Source organism: Mus caroli, chromosome 7, assembly GCF_900094665.2.
Source record: "Mus caroli chromosome 7, CAROLI_EIJ_v1.1, whole genome shotgun sequence".
Classification (NCBI taxonomy): domain Eukaryota; kingdom Metazoa; phylum Chordata; class Mammalia; order Rodentia; family Muridae; genus Mus; species Mus caroli.
The window spans coordinates 144,116,367-144,133,794 of NC_034576.1; the positions used below are offsets into that span (position 1 = coordinate 144,116,367).

Genomic DNA, 17,428 nt, shown 5'->3' on the forward strand with positions numbered 1-17,428 from the left:
ATATCCGATATGTTTTAATGAAAATAAAATGCTCTCAATTTTCCTTCTGGTCTGCTGTTTGTCTTTGTCGAAGGGAGATCAGATGTTTTTGCTGCTTCTAGTCATTGAGGTTGAACGACCTGTCAGGAGGGGAAACGGGCTGTGGGAAAATAGGCATAGGCAGAACTCCCAAGGAGCAGCAGGTTCTTGTCTGGAAAGTGGCCTGAGGTCACCAGGATGGAGTGGGAAGGGTGGCAGAAACCCTAGTCTGTCACAAAGACAGAGTCTGGCACAGCCAACAACAACCTTGGACTTGGAAATGTGCAATACAAACATGCATGCAGTTGGAACAGGTGTGCAGGACAGTTGAGCTGTGGCTTAGTACTGTGACTCCAGACTACAGCTTGGAGACCCTCTGTTCCTGTGCCACACTGGGAGAAACTACTTGAGACCCCTTCCCCTTACAGCCATGACAGGGGCAAGTTTGTGATTACTCTGTGTACACTACACTAACCAAGCAGGCCCACTGGTCATGTTGGCATCGATCCATAGCTGCTTCTGTGAGAGGGGCTTTGGGGAAAGCTAGCATCCCTCCCACAGGCCTGGGTGTGGGCCCTGGGTATGTAAGGATCTAGACACAATTGCTCAGGAGGTACTCACAGCATGCTTGGCATCCACCCTAACACTGGTACATTCCAGTCCTGGGGAAGGACTGGGGAAAGGCTCAGAGAGCCGGGGGCTCAGAGTGAGTTGGGGAGAGACTAAGCAGTGACCATGGATGTACAGAGGCAGGCAGCTGTAAATACAAGGAGGCACTATGCAGATCCAAGGCTTCCCAGAGGGTCAGGGATAAGAGGGAAGAAGAGGGATGCTGGCCTCAACAATGAGCAAATCCCTGGGCTTTGCTGTCAAGGTGAGGATGCTGGGGCTAGACCCTAGAGGATGTGGAAGACCTCAGTTGCTTTGCTGTTGCCATTAGACCTGAATGAATACTGAACACCACTGAGGAATTGAGGGGCAATAACTACTGTGCATTGGGTGGACAAGGGTGGAGAGGAAAGGTCAAACCCTAGAGAACTGTGGGCCACTGATACCCTCTCCCTGAGTATCAGGGTGCCCACTGTTGCCCTTTGAAATGGGCACCCTTTAAGACCAGCACCCTTATAACCACCTGGACCACAGTTCCTCTACAGAGGTCCCATATCTGAGAGGGAGGCCTGCAGTTTCTACATGAGACTCCACAACTATACCCAATAATACAAGGCTTGATGACACGGTGGACAGAGATGGACCACCCATGTTGGAATCACTCCAGGGAGCTGAGGCAGGGGCACCTAGTTTCAGGGCTGTGGTGGGGCTACAGCTCACACAACTGGACTTTGTTTCTGCCCTGGACCTTGAGGAAGGGGGTCAGGAAGACAGGGCTCTGTGGCTTCTTCATAGAAGAAGTTGGCAGTCCAAGAACCACACTGCTGGAGTGAAACAGGATTCATGTTCCTCCATGTGTGAGCAAGCATGGGTCAGTGTAGCCATGTAGCTACCCAGTAGCTATGACAACCATAGCCTCTTACCCTCCTGCATCACTTGGGAAATAGGTCACGACCAAGAGAGAAGCACAGTACTGGAGGTTCCTGAGAAAGACAGGAAAGCAACCTTTATTATTAAATGCAAATTTCATGAGAGACATTAAATTTGAAGAAAAAAAAAAAAAGAAACCCACCAATTATTTGGCTATAGAGAATTGACATACAGGATTACCTAGCAATAAAAAAAGGTGTTCAATAAATTGACTCAGTGTGCTGAGATGTTGACTTTAATTATCAGTGTTCACCATGAGTGTGACGCTCTTCTTCCCTGGCAGCCAAGGAACGCTTTGGAGACATGTGAAGCAGGAGAAGCTTTGATGTACATCTCCAAACTCTGAAAAGCAAACAGCAATAATAATAAAAACTAAATTGAAACTATAAATAATCTCGTTACAGGCAAGAACAGGCGGGATGAGAATGCAAGGCAGGGCACCTCTCCTGGCTGGGACCTCACCCCTGCCTCAGAATGCATCTCATTAAATGAGACAATACAAGGAGGGTCAAGCTAAAAATAAATAAATAAATAAAAATCCATGGTGGGTGAAGGTATAGCTTACCGCTCCATCTTGATTCAACCGGTACCAATGGGCTGGGAAGACCCCACGCAGAGAGCGCTCAATTGCTTCGGACACACTTTCTCTCTTCATCAATTCTTTGTGGCTTGCTCCTGAGGAGTGGAGGGAAGAGAAAATAAGCATGCTCTCCCCCCCCCCCCCCCCCCCCCCCCCCCGGCAACTGCAGTACTTGTATTTACTGCATTTGCTTAGTACTGCCACTGCAAACCTCCCTCCTCTCTCCTCCTTCCTGGGTGTGGGCGCACACTCCCAGCCTGCCTTCCACTGTGCTTTGCCATACTGTATGTACAAGACAGTGAGGAGCCAGGATGAGGGCCCCCTGGTGCTGTCTCCTAGGGAATGCATTCAGGGGGCCTGGGCTGTTTCCCAGGAAATGGATTAATGCTCTAAACCGATCCAGGAAGCCTTGGAAACAATGTCTCCTTTCCTTGCTCCCGGTAATCCTGCATCTGGCTCTGGCTTCTGGAACCCTGGCTGTGGGGGCCCCGGATTCTGTACAATAATATCCCATGTGCCAGACAGTAAAGGAGGAAAGAAACAAAAGCTCCCGTGTTAAGAGGTGACCCCTCCAGTCTGCTTTCAATTTTTTGAAAGTGTGGGAAAATGCACCCAGCATACAGTGTCTGTGGTCTTTTTCAGATGTATCCACAGTCTCTTATCCACATTTGGAGAGCTGTGCAACCCTTCCCAAGGCCAGTGCTGCGTTTTTCTTAGCCTCCGTTCCTTCATGGACAAATGTGAATGGAATAAGAGACAGGGTGGAGAAACCAGAGGAGGTAGGACTTTCTAACCACACCCCACACGAGGAGGTAGGACTTTCTAACCACACCCCACATGGCCATACAGGTTGGTCACTTGCCATTCCTAAGTCCCACAAATGGATCAGCCCCTTCCCAAGTCCAGGCCCCACGGCTGAATTTTTGTAAAAGCAGTCCCAAAGTAGTGGCCTTTGTCCTGGGACCTATACATCTTGGTCTTGGGTTATGTAACCTCACTGCTTTCTCTAAATCAGCCCAGGTTAACTAGAAGCAAGCCTGCTCTGCAGGCATTCTGAATCTCTTCTTGCTTCTTGGTCTCCCTCCTAGCTGTCCCCCTAAATGCTCTGTAGCATTGTCCCTGGGCAGGCAGAAAACAGGCATGGCAGTACATGCCTGCAATCCCAACAACTGGAAGGCTGAGAAAGGAGGACCATGGCAAACTTGAGGCCATCCAGGGCTACACAAGTGAATGTAAGGCCAGCTTGGATCTAGTACAGAGAAAGAACCTGTCTCAGAACAAAACCCAAATGAAGCAGGTGGAGAAGGCTGAGGAACTATAGTGGGACCCCCAGGCTAATGGCTCTGGTACCATCTAGACACTAGGTGGGCAACGGGAAAACATTCTTTAAAATGATGTGCACTCTAGGGTTTTCTGGCCCAATGGCCTAACCTACTAAAATTTGTTTAAAACATTAACTGGACATTCCTGGGCAAAAGCCCTACAGGTTCCTGTGATTTCTTTTCATGTATCACTGGAATCAATTTGCTGACATTCTATTAAGGATTTTTTTCTGTTACTAGGTCCTTGGTAGTGGATTTCCACTTCCTTTTTTTGTTTGATTTTTTTTTTTAACCTGTCTTTATCTGGTGTTGGTTCTGAGTTAAGTAATTCTGAAAGTGCTGGTGTAGTGGGAGGCTGATCTGCTGGAGGGGCCTCTTGGTTTGAACAAGGACCTCCCTTTGGAACTCTGGAGCAGGTCAGTTTGCTCAAAAGCACCAGACCAATCACAGTTCCTGTCCCCAAGATACAGTGGAACTAGCCATGGTCACAATACCTCTTAGTTGGCCATTACTGGAATGTTCCTCAGTACCAGACCCACTAAACCTGGATGATGGCAGACTGGCCAAAGAGTTTGTGGTTGTGATTTCACAGAGATGGGGATAGGGGGTGTGTCATCTGTTGTAAAATTGTAGACTTGGAGGATTTCTGGGAGAGGTTTGGCTGGGCTCTAGGTGGTTCTGACAATAGTCACTAGGCTGTTGAAACAAAGCTGTAGGTAGAGCAGGGACACAGCTGTTCCTGGGGGGAGGGCTGCACATCCAAGAGAAGAGATGCTACACCTGACCCTGGTGACCTGATGATTGGTGCTGGTTAGATGAACACACAAAAATGTGCAGCCAGAGAGGGGATGAAACCAAGAGGTAGACAGTGGACTGCAGGTAGGGAGAAAGCAGAGTCTTGAATATAAAACTTTTGGGAACCAGATGAAGATAGATAGCCACAGACCAAATGCTGCCAAGGACACTGGAAAGGTGGGAAGGTAAGCAGGGAGGCCAGGTAACCAGCAGGGTAGGAATGGGGACGCACCTGGCACCTCCTTTCCTCTCTCATGTGGATCATTGGCCCGTACTTGTGTACCCATGTTCTACTTGAGCTGATCACCCCTGGCCAAATCTCCTCTAATATTCCACTTCAAGGTCCCCAAGACTCTTCCATGCAGCTGAGAAATCACCACTGCCCCTAGTGGTGTGAACACTGGCCTCAGGCTCCCTCTCCGCGCCTGCCTGCGTGTCCCCATTAGCAGGACAGTACTGCTCATTCCAGGACAACATTTAGTACCCTAAATCTAACACTTCTAAAGACCAGGCCAGCTCTTTGGAGGGGAAACTGTCCCGAAGGCTAGTTCTCTCTTACACTGGAACTCTGAATGGGCCACACTCTCCATTGGTCTTCCCAGATAGTGCTGGAAAGAGTGGGGCCCTCCTCAAGTTCACATGGTGACACCTAAGGTGAGCAGGGGCAAGCAGGTGGCTGAAGGTGGAGGGGACACTTCATACCTTGGGACTTGTTCACCTAGCACATTGTTGACTAGGGTAGCTTCCATTGAAGTACACAGTAAATATAATCCACATCTGTAAAGTTCTGAGCCTGGCCCCCATCTGTTCTCTTCCACCACCTTCCACAGCACATTTTAAGGAAACACAAGGGTTTCATGCAAGAAAAAGAGAGTCCCAGTAGGCCTGACCGCCTCCACCAGCGTCCTTAAGGCCACACTCTTTTCAGAGGCTTCTCTGGATCTTAGGTGCCATGAATCTCCTTGACTCTCTGCTTCTCTTAAACATAGAAAGGGTCTACCGCTAAAGTCTTGGAGGCACTAGGGGGTCTGCGGCAGAGAGCCTCTGCTAGAGTTCACTGACCCTGCTATACTGATGTCTACTGGCATACCAAAGAAACGCTGTCCCCCTTCTTCCCACGGGAACAGAAACAGCGGGTGGAGAATGGCTTCCAGGGCACTTTGGACACTGCAGCATACAGCTCTCTCGCCCGGCATAAAACATTACACTTCATACGCAGATCACCTGTATTCAGAGCTCTAGTCTGCACAGAGCACCCACGCTGAATGCAGCACCCCAACCCAAAAGCAGTATCTCCACCCCGCCTGCAGAACCCGGCCTGCGTGCCATATCTTCGCCAATGCTCAATATCCCCACCCTGCAGGGAGCACCTGTGCCTGGTGACCAGCACTCCAAAACCGACTGCAGTACCCTGCCACGATCCAATGGCCCCGTTTTATATGAAAAACGCTCGCGAGGGCGGAAAACTCCTTCCAAAACCCAGGGGTTCAGGGAGAAACCCCTAGACCAAGGCGACCACATGGACGTCTTCCCAAGGCCTGCTTCCTGCGCCGTCCGGCATTCGTTTTAATGACAAGGCACCAGGCAGCTAAAGCACTGTCCGGAGGCTCTTGGCTCTGTCCTGGCCTCCCCTTCGCCCCCACCCCAACAACACCCCAATCTCGCTTTTCCTGGCCCAGCGCGCTCTTAGAGACTGGCAGGGCGGTCCAGGCGGAAGACGCTGATTGGGCCATGCCTCTGATTGACAGCTGCAAGCACCAGTTGTCACGGTAGCTGCAGCCGGTGGCGCTCGCTCGGGCTCGGCTCGGGCTCGGAGGCACTCGAAGCGGCTCGGCTGCTCGTCTGGGCTCGGCTGAGTGGCTCGGTTCGGTTGCTCGGCGGGGTTCGGCTGCACGGCCGCGGACGGGCGTGCGCTGGGGGGGCGCGGGGCGCGGGCCTCGGAGGTGGCGGCGGAAGCCTGGTGCCCCCGCCCGCCGGGTCCTCTCAGAGAGGCAGAGCGGCGTTCCCGCGGCCCGGCCTCGCACGGGTGCGGCGGGCGCGGCGTGGGGGGCGGCGGGGGCGCGGAGCAGCGCGGCCCGCCCGGGGGCGCCGCGGGCCGGGTCAGCGCGGACGGCGCTCGGCGGACTCGGACGCACTGCTGGCCGGCCCCTCCCTGCCCGCGCGCCCGGGCGCCCACTCGCCGGCGCGGGGCCCGGGAGCGATGACATCGACGGGGAAGGACGGCGGCGGGGCGCAGCACGCGCAGTATGTGGGGCCCTACCGGCTGGAGAAGACGCTGGGCAAGGGGCAGACAGGTGCGTGCGCGCCGGCGGCTGGGGGCGCGGGCGGGGCCGGGATACAGGGCGGGCGCGCGGCCGTGGGGCCAGGGAGACCGTGCTGACCGGCCGGGTGGGGCCGAGGGAGGCCGCAGAGCAGGGATGCTGCAGGCTGGGCCCGGCGGCCGCGAACAATGGGCGGCGGTGCGCCGGCCGCCGCCGCACTCCTGGGTCCCGCGGTGGAGCCCCTCAGCCCACCGGTTGCAGGAGGGCGGGTGCAGCCCAAGGACATGCAGCGCGGCCTGGGGCGCACGGCGACTGGGGCAGCATGGGCCGGGCCTGGCGACTCCTGGCAGTCCCGCTGCAGGTGCGCGGCCCGGGGCCCGCATTGTGCGCCGGAGCGAGCGCCGGGCCCATTGTGCCGCGGGAGGAGGGGGACGAGCGGGCGCCCATCTGCCGTCTGCCGCGTTAATAGGCGTGCTGCCTGAGCAGCTGCGTCCCGGCCGCATGACCCCCACCTCCAGGCAGCGGCCACCGCCCGGCAGGTCCTGGCCTGGCTTTCCTAGGCTGGACTTCCCATTCTGGTGGGGGTGACAGCGCAGGAACCTAAGGAAAGCTGGACAGCGCCTTCTTCTGCACCCAGTCTCAAGCCCGAGCGTCTGCGACATTGGGTTTCCCTGGGGAGGTAGAGGGTGACGGTTCCTGGGCTTGGGCCATACATCACCGCCTGGCGGTTGAAACAGACCTGGGCCTACAGCAGAATGAACCTCCCCAAGAGTCCTCACTGTCTTTCCCTGGGCAGGTTCCATTTCTGCACAGCTTTCCCATAGACCAGCCGTGGACTACCTTACGTTTGGCCAGCTTTCTGGGGCAGCCTAGGTTTAGTCAGCCCCCTCATCTGGTCAGCGAGGCGCATTCACACAGTCGTCTTTGTGGGAGGCTGGGACTCAGCCATTTTCTTTCTTCTCCCAGGACTGGCCTGTCTTCGGCTGCCCAAAGGTCCGATTGGCGCTGCCCACATCTCCTTTCTCTTTGGAAAAAGTTCCCTAGAGCCAGTGCAGGCCGGGGAGTGGAGGACAGTGGGGAGGTGCAGCGTGGTTCAGGTGGGGGCTTGGGAGCCTTCTACAAGCACCCCTGGGGCTTCAGGGAGGCAGTGGTAGAAGATGATGTTTGAGAAGAAGGTGAACCAGGCTGAGTTCCCTTGGAGGCACTGAGCCAAAGGCGGGTGGGTTTTTTTTTTCAAGCCCCAGGGCTTCCCACCCTGGAGTCAACCCCTGAGCCGAGCAGTCAACACCAAGGCACTGATCAAGGGGCCCAGGACTGAGTGAAAGGCATAGACAGCTGGTGTTCTCTTGAGTTCTGCATGTTTCTTGGGATGAGCAACTGTAGTTTGTGAGGGAAGACCGTGGAGCAGCAGAATGCAGGGGGCAGTGAAATAATCTAATTATTGTACCAATAAAATGTTGTTAAAAGAAGCCCTGGGTGTGTAAGTGATGAGAGCGGGGAATGATGCACGGTGCCTTGTGGACTCTGGTCAGGGGCTGGTCTCCTTGTTTTCTCTGTGGCATTACATGGTCCTATAGTTAATGACACAGTGATGGCAGGTGATATAGAAGGACCCTAGCAATCATGCTCCTGGCTCCTTGGATGCGCCCTCTCTCCGGACAACTGCGCGTCAAAGGAGTGCAAATGTGCTGCCCAGGAGACTGTTCATCCTGAGTGACTGCCTGCTCTACTACTGGGGGATCGTTCTGGTGGATGTAGGTAGATCCTGACTGTATCTGCTGGGCCTGCTCACTTAGCAGCAGATGTCAGCAGAATTGCTGTATCCCAGCCTTCTTTGCTACACCAGGATCAGGCAGAGGCAGACTTCTTGCCAGAAAAAGCTTGATGGGGGAGTGTCAGCCAGACCCCTGTCCACTGCTGCCCTGCTTACATGCTGATCTGAGGGCTTCTCCTGGCATGACCACATGTCTTGGGAACACACACACAGATGGCTTTCGGTTTCTACCCACCTGCTCACTTCAATACTAACCCTTGCTCCATTTTGCTTGTATCTGTCTATCCAGACAGAAGCTGCTTCTTGGAGCTATGGATGGGCATAGTCTGGTGGCAGTGAACTTTGTGGAACAATGTAAGCCCCATCGCCTATGGGAAGGTGTACCTCAAGATGTTGCCTCCATACAGTTAGATGGCCTCACTGCTCTGCCTGTCAGAGGCAGGACACTTTTCTACCCATACTAGAACTTTGCCTTTGTGGGCTCACAGCCCAAGAGGTCCTGAAGGACCCTATCTTTGTTAGGATTTCTATAGCTGTGCTAGAACACCATAACCAAAAGCAACTTGGGGAGTGAAGGGTTTATTTCAGCTTGCACATCACAGTCCATCATAGAAGGAAGTCATGGCGGGAACTTAAGGCAAGGCAGGAATCTGGAAGCAGGAACTGAAGCAGGGGCACGGAGGAATGCTGCTTGCTGGCTTGCTCCTCATACTTTGTTCAGCCTGCTTTCTCGTACAACTCCAGGACTACCTACCCAAGAGGTGTTACTCACAATGGAATGGGTCCTCCTGAATCAGTCATTAATCATGAAAATGTCCCATAGGCTTGTCTATAGGCCAATCTGGTGGGGTCATTTTTTTTTCTCAATTCATCTTCTGTCTTCCCAAATGACTCTAGCCTGTGTTCCTGTGTTGATGGAAAGAAAGAAAGAAAGAAAGAAAGAAAGAAAGAAAGAAAGAAAGAGAAAGAACATACTTGCCAGCACAGACCTACTATAGGGGGTGATGACAGGGCCTGCTACTATGCAAGAAGTGGTCAGTCAGGCCAAGAGAAGGGGATGAATGAGCAAGAGAGCCTTCCATCTTGACTGGGCTCACAGGTCAGTAGATGGGCTGCCACAGTGAGAGACGAATCATCCATTTCACACTTCCAAGCAGCCACTAAGAGGTTGGAAGAGAGCTCTGATGACTGCCAAGCTGCAGATGAATCATGGGGTAGAAGAAGCCTGTGAGGGAGAGACAGGTGGGACAAGGCAGAGATGGTTAAGAGAGACAGGCAACTGGGGAGATGGGTCAAGGAGATTTAGGTCAGGGTGAAGAGTTGGGTCATGGAGAGACAAGACAGGAGAGATGGGCGAGGGAGAAGGGTGAAGGGGCACATCAGAGGACAGGTGAAAGACAGGTGGGAGAAGAAACAGACGAGAGACAAGTAAGTGGGAAGAGATGGGTGGGAAGGGAGACAGGTGTAGAGGAAGATAGGTGAGAATCACGTAGCACATCTGTAGGTGTGCCAAGACCAGGGGTGTTGGTGCTCATGGGTGGAGGGTGATAAAGTGAACAGAAGCAGGAGTAAAGGTGGCTGTTGGACCAGGGAACTTTTTGAATGTCAAGCAGGAACTAGCGATTATCTTCTGTTTCAGTCCCTGTAGATGGGCCAGGCTCATGAGGGCTGAGTCAGAAGCTGTGTGGGGCCAAGGCCCAGAGCCCATAACTATGGGTGGAAAGGGCCTGGTGGCCGCTTCGGCAATGAAGGTGGGTGGCATGCAGTGTCTGGTGATCACTACTCACCACGCCCCTCTGGTCCCTGCTGCGAGCCCCCCGTAGATTACAAGCCTCTTTCTTCCCACATCTGGCTCTGGCCATCTGACCTAGTTGCACAGGTGAGGGTAGTGTGGCTTCAAAGCTAGCACTCTGAGAGAATTGTGCTTACTGGGAACAGAGAAAAGGATTTGCTGCCTGCCCGGGGCCTTGCTCAGAGCTCATATCAGGTGGCATGCAGCTATCCTGCCTCTCTTCTGCCCTTTCCTGCCCCTCTCCGTAGCTAAGTCTGGGCACTGTTAGCCATCCTCCTACAGTTCACACTTGCTCAGGAGTTCCTATTCTCCCTGAGAGCTGTTTCTGCAGGCAGTAGGGCACAGAGGCTAGGGAAGAGGAGGTGTGCTCGAAGAATAAGTGTTTTTGGTAGAAGTGAGGGAACCTCAGGTCTCCATCCTGTCCCAGCCCACTGAGGTGGCTCAGAGTGCATCTGTGTCCCTGTGCACATGGGTCTCTGCCTTGTTACAAGCAGTGATGAAGACCAGGGAGGCCTTTTCATGTCCCCGTGAACTTCCTGCCATGGAATGGGGTGTGCTTGTATTGGCAAGGAGAAAGGATGCTTATCCAAGGTGTGATGCGTGCCCACATAGAGCCTCCCTCCGTGTGCCCAGGGGCCTGACTACACATCAGAGCCTTGGTGGACTAGGCCTATGCAGGGCAGGTTTCCAGAGTGGGCTATCTCTAGACCTCTGCCCTGCCATAGGGAGGGCACGAGGGAGAAGTGCACCTCAAAGCAGTAGAGAGAGCTATCCTGCATACCTGCACTGAAGCAGGTCCAGAGCTAACCCTTACAGCGACTCGAAGCAGAATCAGCTCTTGCAGCCGCTCCCCAGGCTTTGTTTCTGACAGATCATCAGACAGTCTCAGAGCTGAATGCCACTTGGCTAATCCATAGTCACCACAGAAGTGTGTGGTGGTGGGCTGAGGCACTGTGGGACTCCAGGCCCCACCATTTCCCTGGCTGCCCTTCCTTTCTCTGAAAGTGGTCAGACATTGTCTGTGTCAACTGGTGTGTAGACACCCCCTTAATTTGCTGTGCACTGCTCTCCTCTCTGGTTAGTCACATGAACAGTAGTATAAGGCTGGCAAGGCCTGTACCCCCCCCCCAACCTCTCACCCCCATTAGAAGCACCAGACAGGCCCACTCCTGGACACAGCCTGTCAAGTGTGTCCCCGTGCCCTGACCATTTATGCTAGATTCTCCCCTGGTGTTTACGGAGTGGGTCCTGGGGGAACATATAATTTTCACCCCTTCCTATCTTGGTACCCAGTTTCTGTGCCACATGTAGAACAGCAGGTCCTCCCCAAGACAGCCACCAGTTATCACTAAGGGTGGTGCAAATTGCTAGGAAGTTTAGTTTTCTGGCTCTGGCAAAATATCGAGGAAGACACCTTCACAATGACCTACTTGGGTATTTCTTTTGGAGTGTCCCTGGGGTAGGTTAACACCTGGTTGTGTAGGCTGTCCTTTGTGGGCCAGGCCTAGGAGTCCTGTGCCCACTTGGAACTTGGTGGAGACAATTCTGTGCTGCTGACTCTGGACGCTGCTAACTATAGTAGAAAGGCTTTAAGCCTTAGGCCCTATTTACAAATGGATTTGGGAATGGGGTTTTCTTGGGACTTTGTGAGGCTCCAAAACTGAATGTCGATAGGAGCAAGTAAGCCCTTCTTGGGAATACTGTGGGAGAGATGTGGACTTCTCTGTTTGATGGGGCCCCTTGTTTTGTCCTATTCTGTAGGGAGTTTATAGGTCCATGAGAGAGCTTTCTGTCCTGGTCAGAAGTAAGACCTGAGCACACCTGCATGGTAGCTAATGTGCCCAGCAACCTCAGGTCCCAGCCTAACATCCATGCTGCCCACAGGCCTCCATAAGGCCTTGCCCAGAGATGCTGCTGAGCCAGGCTGCCCAGGGTTCTGAACAGGATGGAGGCTGGGCCTCTGCTGCAGCTTCAGGGACAAAGCAGGGATTGTGCCAGGGTGGCTATCACTCAGGGCCCAGCCCGCTTGGTCCGGGCCTTGTTCTGTTGCTTCTAAAGGGCCAGTGTTCTGGATCCCAGCAGCTGGGAGCCAGCCCCGCCTGCTGGACAATATCCTGAAAGTCCATCTCTTTGATAAGAAACCTCCCCCTTTTGAGGGTGGCTTCTGGCATGCTGGTCATAGGCTGGGTCTGGGATCTTGCCCCAGACATAGAGCTTGACATCATCTTCCTGAGTGACCTATCAATCCATGTAGAGTGGAGTAGCGTGTCCCCACTTCCTAATTGTGTGGGAAGACATAGCAATCTTCTCTGGGTGCACACAGCATCCTTGTGAACCTGGTCGGGTATGAATGGATAATTTTGGTCCCTTGTGGTTCTGGGATGGCTAGAAGAGGGCACAGAGCTGTCTGGGGGCCAGTGGGACTACAAGGTTCCTTTGAGGGTCTCTGGCACACAAATTCTTTAGCCTTCTTGGGGACAGAAGTGCTATAGGAATATTCACACTGTCACTGTCCACTCAGGGTCTTGAGAACAGAGTTGGCCTTCCTGGTCTTTGGACGGAGGCTTGAGGGCAGCCTGGACAGCTGCCTCAGGGCTAGTGACGCAGATGGGGGTGGCTATACGTCAGCTGAGGCTGAGAGCCGTGGGCGGTTTGCGCAGAGAGACTGAATGTGCCTGTTGAGGGACGGCTGGGCCTGGGAGTCCCAGTCACCCCAGCTGCCTACAGCCCTTGCAAGGGTGAAAGTATCAGGATGGGAGTAGTGGTGGAAGTACCCGGTGAGCCCTCAGTGCTCAGAGTAGGGCTGCTAGATTGAGTCACATGGCGGTGGATCCTTGAGAAGCTGTGGCCAGAGTGAAACCAGTTTGGTAGGATTACTACCGAATGGGCAGCTTTCCACAAGCTCTCCTGGGCTTTTGGGCCCCTGGATACTGTTTTTCCCAGCATGTGGCCTCTATCCTGGACTGAGAGTTCCCTCAACCTGACCAGAAGTCCTTGCCCGAGGAAAGGTAATGGTCAGAGTGGCCACCTTCAGGGATTATTGATGCTAGAGTTGGGAAGGCTGTCCCTAAGATGGAGTTGTTCATGCTCTGGGCCTGGAGTCCATTGGCCAGGTAAGGGTTTGTTCAGCTTCTTGTGTAGCCAGGTGAAGTCCCTCCCTCAGGTCAATGAGCTTCAAGCCCCACCTTCCACTTTATTCCCAAACATAGCCTCTGGCTTGTCTTGGTGTTATTAGCTGCCCCTTCAAAGGTGAACAAGGGCCTGGTATACCCTAAGTGATGAGGGCATGTATGCTCAGTGTGACCCAAATACCCAGAATGCCAGCCCTTCTCATTTTAGACCATATTGAGGGGCGCAGAGTTTTGCTGGTTTGGGGGAGCAGCTGGATCTCACACACACCATCATCAGGTTTCTGGTCTTTGGAGTCACTTTGTGCCACCTTCCATTGGACCGATGGGGCTGCAGGCATGATTCCTCTGACCTGATTCCCACCAAAAGCAAGTCCATTCCACCTAGGAGTTAGGCAAGCCCTATCCCATGGTACGGCAAATAGTGTTTGCAACTGTCTGGAGGCTCTGGAGTCGGGGCTGTCCTATGGCATAGTTTGTGTGTCGTATCTCTGGGTAGAATCTCCAGTTTGAGAGACCAGACTACAATAGGGAATTCTGTCTTCTCCATGCCTCAGTTTCCCTATGTGTCAGTGGGGGGCATGAAAATGAGATGATGCCAGGAGAATGCTCTTACATGAGACTGAGCAGTTCTGTGCCTCACGCTGTGCCCAGTGACAACCGTGGGATCAGGCTAAGGGGCCTGAGGCATGAAGAGAAACGAGGCGTGCAGTCCCTTCTACTTGCACACCCCTTCCTTCCACCACAGGAATTTTCCTGGAGCTCTTGTTTGTGTAGCAGCAGGCAGTGAGAGGTGACAGGACTGCGGTCACCTTTGCTGGCCAAGAGGATGCTGCATGGGCCCAGCGTCTTGAGGCTCAGAATGGCACCTCTGCTGTTTTCACAGGCTCTGGACTAGTGAGTGGGCTGGATCTGTCTCTTGTCACATGCCCACAGAACCTCAAGCAAATCCCTGCATTCCTACTGAATGCAGACCATCCCACTCTGGCTCTGGCTCCAGCCTGGTGGGCACGGAAGAAGGGGACTTACAGCAGGAAGCCAGCTGTGGGTCTCCAGCTTAAAGGGCATCCTCCCAGACTCAGCCCTGGGGGATTTCTGTGGATTGTGGCTGTTATGGAAACTGTGTGCTGGGTGCTGGGTCTGACCTGGATTATGGCATTTCCAGATAGGATGTAGAGGAGTCTCTAAATCACAGCATTTCCCTCCCTGACATGCTCAGCTCCAGCCATCAGCACTGTGCACCCAGTTTTGCTTCGACTTTATTTATTTGGAAACAAATCCTACCTGGTAATGTTCCAGTGTGTGTGTGTATGTGTGTGTGTGTGTGTGTGTGTGTGTGTGTGTGTGTGTAGAGAGAGAGAGAGTGACACCGAGGATCACAGAGCTGTTACCACCCCAGAAGTAACTCTGACTTCTAGAGCAAACCCTGGTCCAGTTCTAGTCTGAGAGTAAAGAGCTTTCCTGGGACTGGGCCTCTTCCATTGTCTGCCTCCATCTGCTGATCTGTTGCTCCAGAAAGCCTAGGAGGGGTGGGCCTCTCAAGACCCTACCATCTGTCTTGAGCCTTTCAGCAGCTGAGGTAGAGGTGGGGTCAGAAGGATGGCATCCCAGCTCAGGCCATGTCTCTCAATATCTTGTGGAATTGTATGTCAGAGTAGCTTCTCAGAGCGGGCTTTCTTGTATGCTAGACAGGGCAGCAGTCTCCGCCCCCTGCCCAAATGGCTCCTAATATAGTTTCCATTCCTAGGGAGGAGGACTTCCATCCAGTCAGAGTGTGAAGGTTTTGTAAGATCCTCTAGGTATACTACATTTCCAGCAGATGGACAGTGGGTACAGCAGGCCCACTGGATTTCAGTTTAGCAAACCACCCTGCCCAGGCCTCTTGCTTCAAACCCCACATCCTAGCACCTCTCTTCGTGGAGCTCTTATGCTAACACACTAATGTATGGCCTCTATGTGGCCTCCAGAAGCTGTGCTAGGAGCTGGGGCCAGTGAGCAATGACAGGCACGGTCACATTGCCTGGTATCGAGCAGATGCTGGGAACTGGCATGGGAGAGCCCCTGGAGAATGTGTGCATTTCCATTGGAGTTGGAGCTGCTGTTGCAGAGGCTAAGCTTAGTGCCTGTGAATTGGGGTTCATTCTTGAACACAGGAATCTTGGGTATGCAAGCTACTGTGGCAACTTCGAAGAGCATAGCTTTTTTCCATCTGTAAGCCCATGTATGTGTATGAGAGATGTTAGGGCTTGGGAGTCCTTGGAACTATTACCCTTTTCCTGAGCAGCCCCAGACCTATGCCCACCCTGTACTGAGAGCCCTTGATTGCTGGGTGCCAACATCTAGTTATCCCTGTCTACCCTAGTTTGCAGAGAAAGCCTTTGGCAAGTCTCGAGTCCCTGGGTCCTTCTTGGGGGATAGTCTCAGACAGGAGACCCTGTCTAAGTCAGGCCTTTGCTCCTGGCTAGCTGGGAGCTGTCCAGCAACACTGTGCTGAAGTCCACCACTTCTGCCAGGTGGGGTTGGGGGAAAGGTGCTTCTGATAGCTGCTGGTCTTCAGCCCCCAGAATTAGCTGTACCAAGCTATGTGAGGGACTCAGGGGTCTTTGGTGAATTTCTATATTTGTTTCCGAGGGATAGCCTTGGGTTTTGTGATGGCCTTGGGTCACTCTTGGGGCATGGACTGGCTATGGGCTAGTAGAAACTTATGCACACTGGTCCTCGTGTTGCTGGTCCTGACCTGGCCTGCATACCCAAGGGTGCTAGGTGTAGGCCTCCAACTGACTCTGGAGGAGAATGCTTTTCATTGATACAGACTCTGACATTGACCTCTTGGTGGTAGATCCTCCCATGAGTGGCTCTGACTGCAGGAGGATGACATGGCCTTTCATGTGGGTATCTTGGGGTGAGAGCAGACCTCTTACTGTTGATGCAGCCTTTCTTGTCCTCACTCTTGGGTGTCCCTTGTTTCATAGTTCTAAGGGTTGATGACATTCAGGAATGTGATAACTTTGGGTAGCTGTTGGGACATGCACTGGGGAGAGGTTGGCTGTAGGCCATGCTGATTCCTGAACCCTACCCCTAGGAGGTGAGAGGTTGCTGTTGCTCACCTCTGGCTTCTCCAACCTTCACTCCCTCGGGGCTTGATTTTAGGCCAGCCCTGATGGTTCCATGAACAAAGAGTCCATCTTTCCTGTCACACCCTCAGGCTAACTAGGAGATGGTAGTGACTGGAAACAGGTGATGTTTGGAATAAGGAGAAGCCTTGGGGGCTCTGAAGAGGCTGCTAGCCAGAATATTAGTATGGGAACAGCTGTTGGGGTATCTATAAAGAAGCAGGCTCATCTCAGATTGGAGGATTGTGGGTACCAAACCCCAAATCTCAGAGGATTTACAACTAGCTGTTAGTGTCACTGACAGTATATAGCAAATGCCACAGGGTGATAAGGTAGGCATAGCTCTGTCCAGTGAGTGAGCTCACAAGCCCAGTGTTTGGTCCCATCCCTGAGAGGGCACATTAAGGGCCACCCCAGTGAAACACTCCCTAGTGATATTAGGACCCAGTGTCTGTGGGGAAAGAGTGCTATAGGCCTGTCATAGACCCTTGGTAGTCCCTCTGTCCCCTAGATCTTGGTCTACTGTCCTAGACACACTAGCACATACAGGCAGGAGTGAGTTTTCAGCAGTACCCTGGCCTAGCCCCTCTCGAGTGTCACATGCTCTCCCTCATACAAACCTATGGGGCCTCTGCACTATCTGATATACCCTATCATCATCTGGAGGAGAGGAACACAGAGCCTGGTTTAGGTCACTCTGGGGTCAGTGGCAGCTGTTCTCAGGCCCAAGAAGGCAGGCTGATGGCTGTCACCCCTGGTTACATTGTCTTTGATTCATAGGCCACTGTGGGGACCTTTGCCTTGTATCTTTTTGATGTGGTTCTGGGATGACAATCCCATCCGGAAGAATTCTTGTGGGTCCTGAGCTGATGGGGTGCTGCTTTCCAGAATTACTGGTGTGGCATGTGCTGATCTGATGTTCTTGAGGTTGGTCTCTTGCTGGTAGATACCTGGATTGGGTGGAGGTATCTTCACAAGTAACTGCCAGCCTCCAGGCCCACTTTTGCTGCCTAATGCGGTTTGACCTACTCTCTAGGTGGAAACTTCCAGATCTAGTGCTCTTTCCCAGCCCTTCAGTAGCACCTGCATTTCCTACAGCATTTCCA

At 53.2% G+C, this 17,428-nt stretch overlaps 1 protein-coding gene and 1 long non-coding RNA gene across 14 annotated transcripts in view; one reads left to right on the forward strand and one right to left on the reverse strand.

Annotated features, from left to right (window-relative positions):
* Positions 1–33: 33 nt before the first annotated feature.
* Positions 34–2,215, reverse strand: LOC115031550. Its single transcript, XR_003837216.1, has 4 exons — positions 2,123–2,215; positions 1,738–1,899; positions 1,551–1,610; positions 34–119 (listed from the first exon to the last, which is right to left on the reverse strand). It is a non-coding gene; the product is annotated as an uncharacterized LOC115031550 (long non-coding RNA).
* A 3,890-nt stretch (positions 2,216–6,105) lies between these two features.
* The window catches only part of Brsk2 (BR serine/threonine kinase 2), a 52,292-nt gene continuing 40,969 nt past the window's right edge, over positions 6,106–17,428 (forward strand). For 6 of the 13 annotated variants that reach the window (XM_029480029.1, XM_029480026.1, XM_029480031.1 and 3 more), the window contains exon 1: positions 6,388–6,548. In XM_029480029.1, the coding sequence (XP_029335889.1) occupies positions 6,455–6,548 (94 nt within the window). In that variant the 5' untranslated portion in view covers positions 6,388–6,454. Of the gene's footprint in view, positions 6,549–17,428 lie in introns of all 13 variants that reach the window. The other 7 variants (XM_021166178.2, XM_021166176.2, XM_021166180.2 and 4 more) reach the window with 3 other exon arrangements.